The 15014-nt window shown below is 42.4% G+C and overlaps 1 protein-coding gene across 1 annotated transcript in view; it reads left to right on the top strand.

Annotated features, from left to right (window-relative positions):
• Positions 1-3055, top strand: part of VPS35 (VPS35 retromer complex component) — a 44567-nt gene extending 41512 nt beyond the window's left edge. Inside the window, exons 15-17 of the mRNA XM_030833070.2 lie at positions 352-591; positions 1302-1445; positions 2090-3055. Of these exons, the coding sequence (XP_030688930.1) occupies positions 352-591; positions 1302-1445; positions 2090-2269 (564 nt within the window). The 3' untranslated portion in view covers positions 2270-3055. The remainder of the gene's footprint in view (positions 1-351; positions 592-1301; positions 1446-2089) is intronic.
• Positions 3056-15014: the final 11959 nt, after the last annotated feature.

The raw sequence follows: 15014 nt of genomic DNA, 5'->3' as shown, positions 1-15014 counted from the left end.
CTATAGTTTTATTGACTGGTTTGGAGCAGGAAAATTGATCAGTTATTGGGTGCTAATGAGATTGAAGATTTTCCAGTGGGTTATGGTAAAAACTGTTTCATGGGGGAAAAAAATTCCTTTGTTATTCATTTTGGGAACCCTGGATTAAACAAAAGTTAAAACAAGTTTCTTTTTTGCAACTTGTCAGCATCTTTGTCTTGTGCCTCTCCAAGCGAGGGCACTGCGTATTCTGATCTGAACCATATTCTGATCTGAATGACTCACAGGATGGGGCTTTGATGGGAAATACTTTGGAAAATGCTCTAGTAGATGGTTGGTCCCTAAAGGTCACTTCTGCTTTGTGTGTACCAGGCATTTTCTTTGTATGAAGATGAAATCAGTGATTCCAAAGCACAGCTGGCTGCCATCACCTTGATCATTGGTACTTTTGAGAGGATGAAGTGCTTCAGTGAAGAAAATCATGAACCCTTGAGGACTCAGTGTGCTCTTGCTGCATCCAAACTTCTGAAGAAACCTGATCAGGGCCGAGCTGTGAGCACCTGTGCACATCTCTTCTGGTCTGGCAGAAACACAGACAAAAATGGGGAGGAGGTAAGGTGGGAGGTCATTCCTAACCAACAGTGTTAGAGGAGAGGGGATCATTGATAGGGAACGGCTGCTGGGGCCTTTTGCCTTGGAGGTGAAACATGTGCAGTGCTTGGAAACCTGACAAAGAATATTGCTTTGTTTTGTTAAAAGAAACGAAATGGACAGTAACATATAGAGTTACATCCTGTGGTGAAGCCTCCACTTTGAGGATTTTGTAACATAGCAAGTTTGTACCACTATCTTTAAAAAATATACAAAACACATAAATATAAAACATTTAACATATAAATATATAAAACAAATAATATATTTGTTTTAAAATATAGCTTTGTGGGCTTCCCTGGTGGTGCAGTGGTTGAGAGTCCACCTGCCGATGCAGGGGACATGGGTTCGTGCCCCGGTCCGGGAAGATCCCACATGCCGTGGAGCAGCTGGGCCCGTGAGCCATGGCCGCTGATCCTGTGCGTCCGGAGCCTGTGCTCCGCAACGGGAGAGGCCACAACAGTGGGAGGCCCGCGTACCGCAAAAAAAAAATAAAATAAAAAAATAAAAAAAAATATAGCTGTGTACTTTAAAAAATGAAGAGGATTTAAATTGGTTTTTTCCTTTTAAAATATGAAAGAGCCACTGTAGTGTGTTTATTTCTTTGTGTGAAATGGGACATTTGTGATTCATTAATCTCTTTAATACTCCCCTCACTCCCTTTATTCTAGCTTCACGGAGGCAAGAGGGTAATGGAATGCCTAAAGAAAGCTCTAAAAATAGCAAATCAGTGCATGGACCCCTCTTTACAAGTGCAACTTTTTATAGAAATTCTGAACAGATATATCTATTTTTATGAAAAGGAAAATGATGCGGTAAGTGAATAATAAATTGCTGTTAGTGAACTATTTTCCTTTCCTACTCTTAGATTTGATACATACAAAAGTTTATCATCCTGATACTTTTCTTTTTTGTTTACAAGGGTCAGAGTTTGGAGAATCTACCTAGTGGTCTCTTTCATTCTCTAAAATTCTTCTCTGTCTATATAGATGCATCTTACAGAAGAGCTTATTATGTGCAAGAAAATTCTTATCTCTTTTGTTTATGAATATTTTATAAAATAGTCACTCCCTGTTTAAAAAATAAAAAATAATTTACAAATGCTGAATAGTAGGCTGATTTGTCATCCCATAAAAGTGTAGAATAATTCCCAAATACAGGATGGATCAATATTTGTAGGTTAAATAAAATTTTGCTTTTGTTCTTTTACTGGTTTATGATTTTCTGTATTTCCATTAAGTTTTTTTTTTTTTTTTTCAGTTGTTGTTTTGGATGAATGTCCAATAATTGTTGCTCAAACCAGGAATCATGTTCTCATCTCTTTTTTTTTTTTTTTCTTTGTTTTCATAATCTGGTAACTGCTGAGAGTAACACAAGCTCCTCAAAACATTTTTATTAAATTACGTTATTTTTTGTGTGTGTGTGGTACATGCTTGATGGTAAAATTGTTCTTTTGTAGGTCACGATTCAGGTTTTGAATCAGCTTATCCAAAAGATTCGAGAAGACCTCCCAAATCTTGAGTCCAGTGAAGAAACAGAGCAGATTAACAAACATTTTCATAACACACTGGAGCATTTGCGCTTGAGGCGGGAATCACCGGAATCTGAGGGGCCAATTTACGAGGGTCTCATCCTTTAGAAAGGAGCCAGGCTCACCATCCTCCTTTCCATGTACATCCAGTAAGGGTTTTATTATACTAGGCTTCCCTTCCATAGATTGTGCCTTTCAGAAATGCTGAGGTAGGTTTCCCATTTCTTACCTGTGGTGTGTTTTACCCAGTACCTCCAGACACTCACCTTCAAGACCTTAATAAAATTATTCACTTCATAAGTGTTCAGGTCTGTCTGATCACCCTAAGTAGCATGATTGATCTGCTATTTTAAATTCCTGCGATCTGTTTAAAAAAAAACAAACAAAAAAAGCCAAAAAAACCCCACTTATCTCTGTGACTAATGAAGCTCTCCTTCCTTTTTTTCTGTTTTGTTTCATTGTTGAGTGTGTAATTTCCTTCATTACTTGCGAGTACTAACCAGAAAGTGTCTGTCTCTCTGTTCTGAGATTAATTTAGAGGAAAGGAATACTGTTTGTGAAATTCAGCTTGGGCTTCTCCTGATATGCAAGATAAGGCCATGTGTAATATTTTCCCTAAAATTAGAGTATATTAATGCATGTTTGAGAATTTTAAAGCACCATGGTCTAAACCAGAAGCTATATTTTGCATATTTGGACTCAGCCATCCATTAAGAACTTAGGTTGTCCTCTGGACATATTTATCAAAATAATTTTGTTCTAAATAGTATAAAATAGAAAATTTGTGATCTATATAATTTATGTATAACCTTCATTGTTGTAAATTTAGGGGGAAATGCATCATACAATTATGATTTTTTTTTTTTTCACCAGTGAAACAATAAAAGTTGCTATTAACAATTTTGGACCTTCTTCCTTTCACACTACCTTAATTCATAAAAGGAACTAGTAGAATATATATGGAGTTTATTGTATATTCTCAACATTCGCAACACTCACTTGTTCAACTGTTCACTTGTTTTAAACACTTATTGAGCAGGACACCATCTACTCTTTTAGTCATATTTACTCATTTGCTTTCTTCAGCCTTACTCTTCTTTCCTAGGAATGATACCTCCACATAAACTCCCAAAAGCCTCCCACCTATATTAGTTATCTATTATGTGACAAATTATCCCAAAACTCAGTGTCTTAAAACAGACATTTATCTCACAGTTCTCTGGATCAGCAATTTGGGAGTTTAGCTGGGAATAAAATGGATTGATAGGATAGTGTGTGCAAATTTGGTAAAATTACATAAGCTTGAGCCACAATGATTTTAAGCCTTAAATAGGATACATCCACAGGAGATGGGTGTTACAAAACGCTTTTTGTCAACTACTTTTACCTTCCTACACATCCCCTGGACCAATGATTTTCAAGCTTTATCAAACATACAAATCACATGAGGGTCTTGGTAAAATGCAGATTCTGGAATTCACCAGGTCCGGGGTGGGGACCAAGAGTGTATATTTCGAATAAACCCCCAGGTACCCCCCCCACACACACACAACATATTGCCAGTCCAGGGACCACACTTTGAATAACAATGCCCTAGATGGAAATTCCATAGACGTTTTTTTCTTAAATAAATTTTATTTATTTATTTATGGCTGTGTTGGATCTTCGCTGCTGCTCACGGGCCCTCCCTAGTTGCTGCGAGCGGGGGCCATTCCTCGCTGCGGTGCGCGGGCTTATTGCGGTGGCCTCTCTTTGTTGCGGAGCACAGGGTCCAGGCGCACAGGCCTAGTGTTTGCGGCACTTGGGCTCAGTTGTGGCACAGGGGCTTAGTTACTCCGCAGCATGTGGGAATCTTCCCGGACCAGGGATTGAACCTATGTGCCCTGCATTGGCAGGCGGATTCCCAACCACTATGCTACCAGGGAAGTCCCCATAGACAACATTTTAACAGTACTTGGAATAACTTATTACATTTGTTTCTTAGATGGTTCTCACGTTTCCTTGTGGCAAACACTAAGAAGGGGGTGACAGTGTCCTAGAGAAGTGTTTGTGACTGTCTATCCTTTGTGGAGTATAGGGGCTTAGGCAATCCAGTACAGGAGGCATTTCTGTCATGTGTACTATATGACAGTGGATCTTGGCTTTCCCAGGGCACAGCAATTTAATGAATGCTTTTCGGAAACTCAAGTGTTAGAGCAAGTCGGTACAGAATAGTTAGCTGAAATCAGCTACCGGAGCCAGAAGGACATCTCATAGAGTAGTGGACATCAATCCCATGACAGGCAGTTCAGAGGATCATGAGCAAAATGTAGGGGGCCCATGTGGGATCTTCCTGGACCAGGGATCAAACCCGTTTCCCCTGCATTGGCAGGCAGATTCTTAACCACTGTGCCACCAGGCAAGTCCTGGAATGTTATCTTTTAAGGAGTTGTCTTGTTGATTCTAGGAGAATGTTGCTCTTTATGGTTGAGCATGTATTTCTGCCAAGGAGGGAGGTTTAGTCAATGCATAATGCAGATACACAATGCGCAGTAGGAGAGAGTGAGGAGGCAGAAGGGCAGGAAAATATTATATGTAAATTTTTTCTTGTCTTGCTATAAGATATGAATTTTATTTCACAATACTCATGTCCTGATTTGCTTATTGATGAATGCTACAAACGTTTATTGTGCACTGATTATGTGCCAGATACTGAGCAATGCACTAGGAGTTAGTGATAAGAAAGCAAACATGTTTCTTGCCCTCATGGAGCTACTGTTTAAAAGGGAGAAAGGAATAACAGAGAAGTGTAAATTCTGATAAATCTTATATAGGAAAAATGCAGGAGACTATTCAGTATTACTTTGATATCAAAACCAGACAAAGGCATCACAAGAAAAGAAACCTACAGAAAATGTCTTATAAATATGGATGCAAAGATCCTCAACAAAATACTAGCAAATTGAATCCAGCAGTACATAACATGGATAACACCATGGCCAAGTGAGGTTTATCCCAGGGATGCAAGATTGGTTTAATATTTAAAAATCATTAATGTAATACACCACTTCAATAGAATAAAGGACAAAAGCCACATGATTATCTCAAGAGACATAAGAAAAGCATTTGATAAAGTTCAACACCCCTTCTTGATAAACACTCAGTAAAATAGGAATAGAAGGCAACTTCCTCAGCCTGATAAAGTCAGGAAAAATCCACAAGTAAGATTATACTTAATGGTAGAAGAATGGATGCTTTCTCCCTAAGATCAGGAACAAGACATAGATGTTAGCTCTTGCAATTTCTTCTCCTTTTTCATTTCTAATTCTGTTGATTTGAGTCTTCTCCCTTTTTTTCTTGATGAGTCTGGCTAATGGTTTATCAATTTTGTTTATCTTCTCAAAGAACCAGCTTTTAGTTTTATTGATCTTTGCTATTGTTTCCTTCATTTCTTTTTCATTTATTTCTGATCTGATTTTTATGAGTTTTTTCCTTCTGCTAACTTTGGGGGTTTTTTGTTCTTCTTCCTCTAATTGCTTTAGGTGCAAGGTTAGGTTGTTTATTCGAGATGTTTCCTGTTTCTTAAGGTAGGATTGTATTGCTATAAACTTCCCTCTTAGAACTGCTTTTGCTGCATCCCATAGATTTTGGGTCATCGTGTCTCCATTGTCATTTGTTTCTAGGTATTTTTAAATTTCCTCTTTGATTTCTTCAGTGATCACTTCGTTATTAAGTAGTGTATTGTTTAGCCTCCATGTTTTTGTATTTTTTACAGATCTTTTCCTGTAATTGATATCTAGTCTCATGGCGTTGTGGTCGGAAAAGATACTTGATACAATTTCAATTTTCTTAAATTTACCAAGGCTTGATTTGTGACCCAAGATATGATCTATCCTGGAGAATGTTCCATGAGCACTAGAGAAAAATGTGTATTCTGTTGTTTTTGGATGGAATGTCCTATAAATATCAATTAAGTCCATCTTGTTTAATGTATCACTTAAAGCTTGTGTTTCCTTATTTATTTTCATTTTGGATGATCTGTCCATTGGTGAAAGTGGGGTGTTAAAGTCCCCTACTATGAATGTGTCACTGTCGATTTCCCCTTTTATGGCTGTTAGTATTTGCCTTATGTATTGAGGTGCTCCTATGTTGGGTGCATAAATATTTACAATTGTTATATCTTCTTCTTGGATCGATCCCTTGATCATTATGTAGTGTCCTTCTTTGTCTCTTCTAATAGTCTTTATTTTAAAGTCTACTTTGTCTGATATGAAAATTGCTACTCCAGCTTTCTTTTGGTTTCCATTTGCATGAAATATCTTTTTCCGTCCCCTTACTTTCAGTATGTATGTGTCTCTAGGTTTGAAGTGGGTCTCTTGTAGACAGCAAATATATGGGTCTTGTTTTTGTATCCATTCAGCCAATCTGTGTCTTTTGGTGGGAGCATTTAGTCCATTTACATTTAAGGTAATTATCGATATGTATGTTCCTATTCCCATTTTCTTAATTGTTTTGGGTTCGTTATTGTAGGTCTTTTCCTTCTCTTGTGTTTCTTGCCTAGAGAAGTTCCTTTAGCAGTTGTTGTAGAGCTGGTTTGGTGGTGCTGAACTCTCTCAGCGTTTGCTTGTCTGTAAAGGTTTTAATTTCTCCATCAAATCTGAATGAGATCCTTGCTGGGTAGAGTAATCTTGGTTGCAGGTTTTTCTCCTTCAACACTTTCAATATGTCCTGCCACTCCCTTCTGGCTTGCAGAGTTTCTGCTGAAAGATCAGCTGTTAACCTTATGGGGATTCCCTTGTGTGTTATTTGTTGTTTTTCCCTTGCTGCTTTTAATATGTTTCCTTTGTATTTAATTTTTGACAGTTTGATTAATATGTGTCTTGGCGTATTTCTCCTCGGATTTATCCTGTATGGGACTCTCTGTGCTTCCTGGACTTGATTAACTATTTCCTTTCCCATATTAGGGAAGTTTTCAACTATAATCTCTTCAAATATTTTCTCAGTCCCTTTCTTTTTCTCTTCTTCTTCTGGAACCCCTATAATTCAAATGTTGGTGCGTTTAATGTTGTCCCAGAGGTCTCTGAGACTGTCCTCAGTTCTTTTCATTCTTTTTTCTTTATTCTGGTCTGCAGTAGTTATTTCCACTATTTTATCTTCCAGGTCACTTATCCATTCTTCTGCCTCAGTTATTCTGCTATTGATCCCATCTAGAGTATTTTTCATTTCATTTATTGTATTGTTTATCATTGTTTGTTTCATCTTTAGTTCTTCTAGGTCCTTGTTAAATGTTTCTTGCATTTTGTCTATTCTATTTCCAAGATTTTGGATCATCTTTACTATCATTATTCTGAATTCTTTTTCAGGTAGACTGCCTATTTCCTCTTCATTTGTTAGGTCTGGTGGGTTTTTATCTTGCTCCTTCATCTGCTGTGTGTTTTTCTGTCTTCTCTTTTTGCTTATCTTACTGTGTTTGGGGTCTCCTTTTTTCAGGCTGCAGGTTCGTAGTTCCTGTTGTTTCTGGCGTCTGTCCCCAGTGGCTAAGGTTGGTTCAGTGGGTTGTGTAGGCTTCCTGGTGGAGGGGACTAGTGCCTGTGTTCTAGTGGATGAGGCTGGATCTTGTCTTTCTGGTGGACAGGTCCACGTCTGGTGGTGTGTTTTGGGGTGTCTGTGGACTTATTATGATTTTAGGCAGCCTCTCTGCTAATGGGTGGGGTTGTGTTCCTGTCTTGCTAGTTGTTTGGCATAGGATGTTCAGCACTGTAGCTTGCTGGTCGTTGAGTGAAGCTGGGTGCTGGCATTGAGATGGCGGTCTCTGGGAGATTTTCACTGTTTGATATTATGTGGAGCTGGGAGGTCTCTTGTTGACCAGTGTCCTGAAGTTGGCCCACCTCAGAGGCACAGCACTGACTCCTGGCTGCAGTACCAAGAGCCTTTCATCCACACGGCTCAGAATAAAAGGGAGAAAAAGTAGAAAGAATTAGTAGAAGTAGAAAGAAAGAAAGAACGAAAGAAAGGAGGGAGAGAAGGAGGGAAGGGGGAAGGAAGAAAAAAAGAAAGAAAGAAAATAAAGTAAAATAAAGTAAGATAAAATATAATAAAGTTATTAAAATTAAAAAATATTTATTAAGAGAAAAACAAAAACAGACGGATAGAACCCTAGGACAAATGGTGGAAGCAAAGCTATACAGACAAAATCTCACATAGAAGCATACACATACACACTCACAAAAAGAGGAAAAGGGGAAAAAATCATAAATCTTGCTCTCAAAGTCCACCTCCTCAATTTGTGATGATTCGTTGTCTAGAGGAGGGAAGGAAGGAAAGAAAGAATGAAGATAAAGTAAAATAAAATAAAGTTATTAAAATAAAAAGTAATTATTAAGAAAAAAAAGTAAAAAGCAAAAATGGAGGGATAGAACCCTTGGACAAATGGTGGAAGCCAAGCTATACAGACAAAATCTCACACAGAAGCATACACACACACTCACAAAAAAAGGAAAAGGGGAAAAAATCATAAATCTTGCTCTCGAAGTCCACCTCCTTAATTAGGGACAATTTGTTGTCTATTCATGTATTCCACAGATGCAGGGTACCTCAAATGGATTGTGGAGCTTTAATCCGCTGCTTCTGAGGCTGGTGGGAGAGATTGCCCTTTCTCTTCTTTGTTCTCACGGCTCCCAGAGGCTCAGCTTTGGATTTGGCCCCGCCTCTGCGTGTAGGTCGCCAGAGGGCGTCTGTTCTTCGCTCAGACGGGACGTGGTTAAAGGAGCAGCTGATTCGGGGGCTCTGGCTCACTCAGGCTGGGGGGAGGGAGGGGTACGGAGTGCGGGGCGAGCCTGCGGCGGCAGAGACCGGCTTGACGTTGCACCAGCCTGAGGCACGCCATGCGTTCTCCCGGGGGAGTTGTCCCTGGATCCCGGGACCCTGGCAGTGGCGGGCTGCACAGGCTCTCTGGAAGGGGGGTATGGATAGTGACCTGTGCTCACACACAGGCTTCTTGGTGGCGGCAGCAACAGCCTTAGCGTCTCATGCCTGTCTCTGGGGTCCGCGCTGTTTGCCGCGGCTCGTGCCCGTCTCTGGAGCTCCTTTAAGCGGCGCTCTTAATCCCCTCTCCTCGCGCACCAGGAAACAAAGAGGGAAGAAAAAGTCTCTTGCCTCTTTGGCAGGTCCAGACTCTTCCCCAGACTCCCTCCCGGCCAGCCGTGGCGCACTAACCCGCTGGAGGCTGTGTTCATGCCGCCAACCCCAGTCCATTGCCGGCGCTCCGACCGAAGCTTGAGCCACAGCTCCCAGACCCGCCCGCCCCGGCGGGGGAGCAGACAAGCCTCTTGGGCTGGTGAGTGCCGGTCGGCACCCATCCTCTGCGCGGGAATCTCTCCACTTTGCCCCCTGCACCCCTGTTACTGTGCTCTCCTCCGCGGCCCTGAAGCTTCCCCCTCCGCCACCCGCAGTCACCGCCCGCGAAGGGGCTTCTAGTGTGTGGAAACCTTTCCTCCTTCACAGCTCCCTCCCACTGGTGCAAGTCCCATCCCTATCCTTTTATCTCTGTTTATTCTTTTCTCTTTTGCCCTACCCAGGTACATGGGGGGTTTCTTGCCTTTTGGGAGGTATGAGGTCTTCTGCCAGCGTTCAGTAGGTGTTCTGTAGGAGTTGTTCCACGTGTAGATGTATTTCTGGTGTATCTGTGGGGAGGAAGGTGATCTCCGGGTCTTACTCTTCCGCCATCTTCCCGGAAGCCCCAGCTCTTGGGCAGCCCCATTTCTATTCAACATTGTACTGGAGGTTCTTCTAGCCAGAGCAGTTAGGCAAGAAAAAGAAATAAAAGACATTCAGAATGAAAAAGAAGAAATAAAACAATTTCTATTTGCAGATGACATGATCTTATCAAGGAAATGCAAATTTAAGGCATAATGAGATAGCACTATATACCTACTACAGTGGCCAAATTAAAAAGCAAGAAACAAAAAACACATGTTGGTGAGGATGTGGAACAACTGGAACCCTCATTTATTGCTGGTAGTAATGGAAAATGGTATAGCCACTTGTAATAGAGTTCTCTATTAACTGAAATATATATACATATATATATGTATGTATATATGTGTGTGTATATATATATATATATATATATATATATATATACACACACACACACACAGGTCCTAAGATCTGATATATACACACACACACAGGTCCTAAGATCTGCATATATACACACATATATACATACATATATATATATGTATGTATATATGTGTGTATATATATATATATACACACACATACACACAGTCCTAAGATAGATATATATATATATATATATATATATATATATATATATATACACACACACACACACAGGTCCTAAGATCTGCAGGGTGAGTCAGCAAGCTGGAGACCTAGGAGAGCTCATGGTAGTTCCACAGTCCAATTCCAGAGGCCTGAGAACCAGGAGAGCTGATGGTATAGTTTCAGCCCAAAGGCCAGCAGGCTTGAGATCAAGGAAGAGCAAATGTTTCAGTTCTGTCTTATCCTGAAGGTTTTAGCCCAGTGCCCCTGCAAAGAGGGCCCTGCCTAGGATTCCCTCTAATTGGTGGCATTTATCCCAAGTCTGACTACACTCACTGGGTATTCTCTTGTTTAATATGCCTCTCCCCTGCTGGACCATGAGCTCCGTGAGGTAAGAGTTAGGTTTATTTGCTCTCTTCTAATCCCTGGAGCCTCGCACAAGGCCCAGAGGCTCTAGAGGAAACTGGCTGAAAGGACTTCTCAATGCTTTACCAAGTGCTAAAGACTTATTTTGAAAGTTTAAGCTTCCCTCTAGTGGAAAATACAAGCCAAAATTCGAGCCTAGCTTTTATTCTTTGTTTTTGTCAATAAGAGCCCCAGACTCTCAGACCAGAGAAGCAGAGACCTAGCATCTCTTCTCTCCCTGCCGTGGAGTAGACATCGTGGGCTACCTGCCCACCCTGGGCCCACGTGGAGTTCCCCATAACTGCTGACGGAGGGACAGGCCTCCCCCAGTGGGACCCCTCCCAGGATCTGGGGGCTCTCCCCACCCTTCTCTGATGTTCAGAATTTGCACTGTCTGTCTTTGTCCTTGTCTGTGCTCAGAAACCCATTCATATGGATGTGGGAACACATTCTAAAGCAGGGCAATGGGGGCCATGCTGGGCTTCTCTCCCCCACGGGTCAAAGTCCTGAGCTGCACACTTTAGAGAGTGCTTCTGTCCTGGGGAAACTGGTGGGCTGGTTTGGGGGCAGAGGGCCCCCAATACAGGCCACATTCCCTGACCCTGACTTTGGTAATGGTAATAATGTTGAATCTGTGGTTCTGGGTAGGGGGTCTCTGGGCAGCAGCAGCAGCAGAAATGGCCCAGATCTGGCCATTTGACTCTAAACCTGACCCTTTGGCTAATGGCATCATAAAATTACACTATATATAAAAGGAGCAGTATCAATTTAATTTGTCCCTTTACTAAGTGAAGTTTAGTAGTAGTTACCAGCAGTACAAAGATGAATATTACATGGTACTTGTCTTCAAAGGACCACAGCCTCTGACGCAATGTCACAAGTAGACTAGGCCTCAGAAGTTGCAAACTGGTGGTCTACAGATATGTTTTATTTGGCTGGCACAGTGGTTAAGTTGTTAAAAATTGGTTGCCAATCTTTTTTTTCTTAATTAACTTTTTTAAAAAAATTAATTATTTATTTTCGGCTGCACTAGGTCTTCGTTGCTGCATGTGGGCTTCTCACTGACATGGCTTCTCTTGTTACAGAGCACGAGCTCTAGGCATGCAGGCTTCAGTAGTTGTGGCTCGGGCTTTAGAGCACAGACTCACTAGTTGTGGCGCATGGGCTTAGTTGCTCTGCGGCATGTGGGATCCCCCTGGACCAGGGCTCGAACCTGTGTCCCCTACATTGGCAGGCAGATTCTTAACCACTGCACCACCAGAGAAGACCCGGTTGCCAATCTTTTAATAAGGGAAATTTCTTATAAAAATCTAGACTTCTGGCTTCAATTGGAAAACCAACGTGGCAACATGGGGTCCATACCCATCACTTCTCACGGGACTGGCACCAGTGCCCACTTCTCTCCTTCTGTCATCCGCCTGGCCATTCCGGGCACTGCATTGAGACTCCTGTGCTAGGAATAGCAAGAGGGGAGCAATTAATTCTGGAAGCAGGTGAGAGAGTGGGTGAGTCCTCTCAGGTGCGGCGACTTCCCAGGTGCCATCTCGACAGCCTGCATGGGAGATGGTGGTGGCCACAGGGGCTGTGGCAGGGAGGGTGGGATGAGATGAGAGCCTTATAAGCTGGAGGATGGACTGCACTTGTCTTTGCAGCATTCAGGAACGTGAATCATGAATGAGAGCTCCAGGTCAAGTTTTCCAGCAGGAGATGAAACTGAAATAGCTGCAGGAGAGAACTCAGGTCTGAAGATCTCTGTATCAAACATGAATTATGCTACTTGAGGACTGGGGATCTTGTTGAAATGCAGATTCCAGTCCAGCAGATCTGGGGGTAGGGGAGGGACTCTGCATTTCTAACAAGCTCCTGGTCCCTGGACTGTACTTTGAGCGGCTGGGGCTTAGAACAGAGGTTGTGATCCTAGTAGGCTGTGGGCCAAATTTGGCCTGGGAAATAAGGTTTTTCTGGGTTGCATAGTGTTTACATTAAAAAAAAAAAAGTTGCTAACAGCTTAAAATCAGGCATTTTCACATAAAAGTCTGAATCTGTCTTCACCACTCATCATTCTCTATTACATCACTGAATTTTATTTTATTATTTTTCATAATTGAATCTTGCTTGTTAATTGATTTTTTACTTGTTCATTGTGCATCTCCACTAGGCTGTGAATTCCATGCGGGCAGGACCTTGTCTGCTTGTTTGACCCTGCTTCCCTTGAGCCTAGAACAATGTCTGGCACACAGTCTATACTCTCTATATTTATTATTTGTCAAGTGAACTAGCACATCTGCTTTCCTGTGTGCTCACAGTGAGTGCCACTGTCCACACTTGGCCTTCTTCACTCACTTCTGTTACCTCCTGATGAAGGTGGACTCAGGAAAATGCCCTTGGGAGTCCCCTAGTTTTAGGGGATCTGAGAAGGAGGAAGAAGAATGAAGGCAGGAAGGAGAACCAGAAGAGTGAAGGACCAGAAGAGAGAAGGCCCGGAGGCCAGGGGAGGAAGGACTACGGAAGGGGATGCTGGGCTGTCAGTGCTGCAGCGGGCGGAGGGCGATAGGAGCGAGGGAGGGCAGGCCTCTGGAGGAAGCTACTGGCTGTTGAGAAAGCAGGAGAGGAAAGGCACTACCCCAGAGCAATTTGGTGCTATCCAGAAAGTGTGGAGGCAGTATCTCAAGATTGCAGTTGGGCTTTGGGAAGTTTTTAGGGGAGGGCAGTAACTTTCGAGCCCCTGTGTAGACAGAGTATAAGGACCTAGTGGTGAGAAAGAGTGAAGATATAAAAAGGACTGGGAATAATGGGTGCCACCCCACCTAAGGCAGGTGGAAGGCTGTGATGGGCTGCAGATGGAGGGATTGGAAAGGAAGAATTAAAAAACCCTTTCCTTAGGGTAAGGGGGAGGGGGCAGGAAAAGCAAACTCCCAAGAAATGTGTGCTCCTAAAAGGTCTCCACTTAGGGGAAAACTCTAAAAACTTTCCATATAATCCATGCAAGCATAGGTTTGGAAATGTACCCAGTTTAATAAGTGATTTGTCCTTAATATCATTTCAGCTGTGAGGGATCTGAGAGACTTTAGCCCAAGGTTTTCCTTTAAGGCAGTAAGTGGAAATGTCTTCTCTGTGATAACTGTCATGACCAGGCTCTTGTCTTTCTGTGGGACTCATCTTCCTGGTGTTCTGGTAACCTCTGCTGTTGCCGGCCATCTCAGGTCTGACTAGTCATGGCCTGGCAGAGCCGTTAAAGTGTGGATTCAGGAATTTGGCTGGTTTTTAATACTGGCACTGCTGGGTTAAATTGGGCATTTCTTAATTTCTTGGTGGCTCCATGTCGTCACCTGTAAAATGGGAATAACAATAATATTTCCTGTCTCATAGGATGGTTTTTGAAGATTGAATAAGATACTGCAGATAAAATATGCAGGGGTGTCTTGCACACAGTACTCAACAAATGTTAGCTATTACCATTGGAGGTTATAGTTGTTGATTAATAAATGTAGGTAAAACATACTTATACATTCTAAATATTATTTGACATTCTTTGAAAATATCCTCTGTGTGTAGGTAGTGAATTAAAGAGGGGGAGAGAGAGAAAAAGCGAGAGAGCAACTGATTTTTGGTGGTGAAAAGTTTGGAGCCATCTAGGCCAATATACTATTAGAACTGAAGATGCTCTTCTGAGAGGTGAAGTGACTTGCCCAAGGTAATACCAGTAGTAATGGAAGAAACAAGTCTAAATACTATGTTTTTTGGATCTCAAGCCAGTGTCTTTTCCGCTCTACCTCACTTCCAGGTATGGCTTGTTAGTTTTTCGGAACTCATCCCAAATTATGTCCTAATTCAACTCTGTCCAAGTTCGTCCCAGTAAACAAAAAGAGCAAGAGCTTGGACGAGAAGAGCAGTCCTTCCGGCCAGTAGATGGCGCGCAGGCACTGCAACCGGGGTGGGTGGAGGCTGAAGGGGCGGGGCTCGTGCGGAAACGGGGGCCACGCAAACTTTCCTTTAATTGGTCAAAGAGCCTCGGCCCACTATCCAATCAGAAGCGGCTGCTTCTTCGCATTACTGGGCCGGGCGGCCGCCCGCGGAAATTTGAAATGGCTGACGGGCTGCTGGCTGGTGGTGGGTTGGGGTCGGAGGCGATGGCGCGGGACCATGAGCGCACCGGCTGGGCTGCGGAAGAGGAGCCGGC

This window comes from Globicephala melas, chromosome 19, assembly GCF_963455315.2.
Source record: "Globicephala melas chromosome 19, mGloMel1.2, whole genome shotgun sequence".
NCBI classification, from domain to species: Eukaryota; Metazoa; Chordata; class Mammalia; order Artiodactyla; family Delphinidae; genus Globicephala; species Globicephala melas.
The sequence above is the reverse complement of the archived record's forward strand: the minus strand, read 5'-3'. Positions and strand labels throughout refer to the sequence as shown.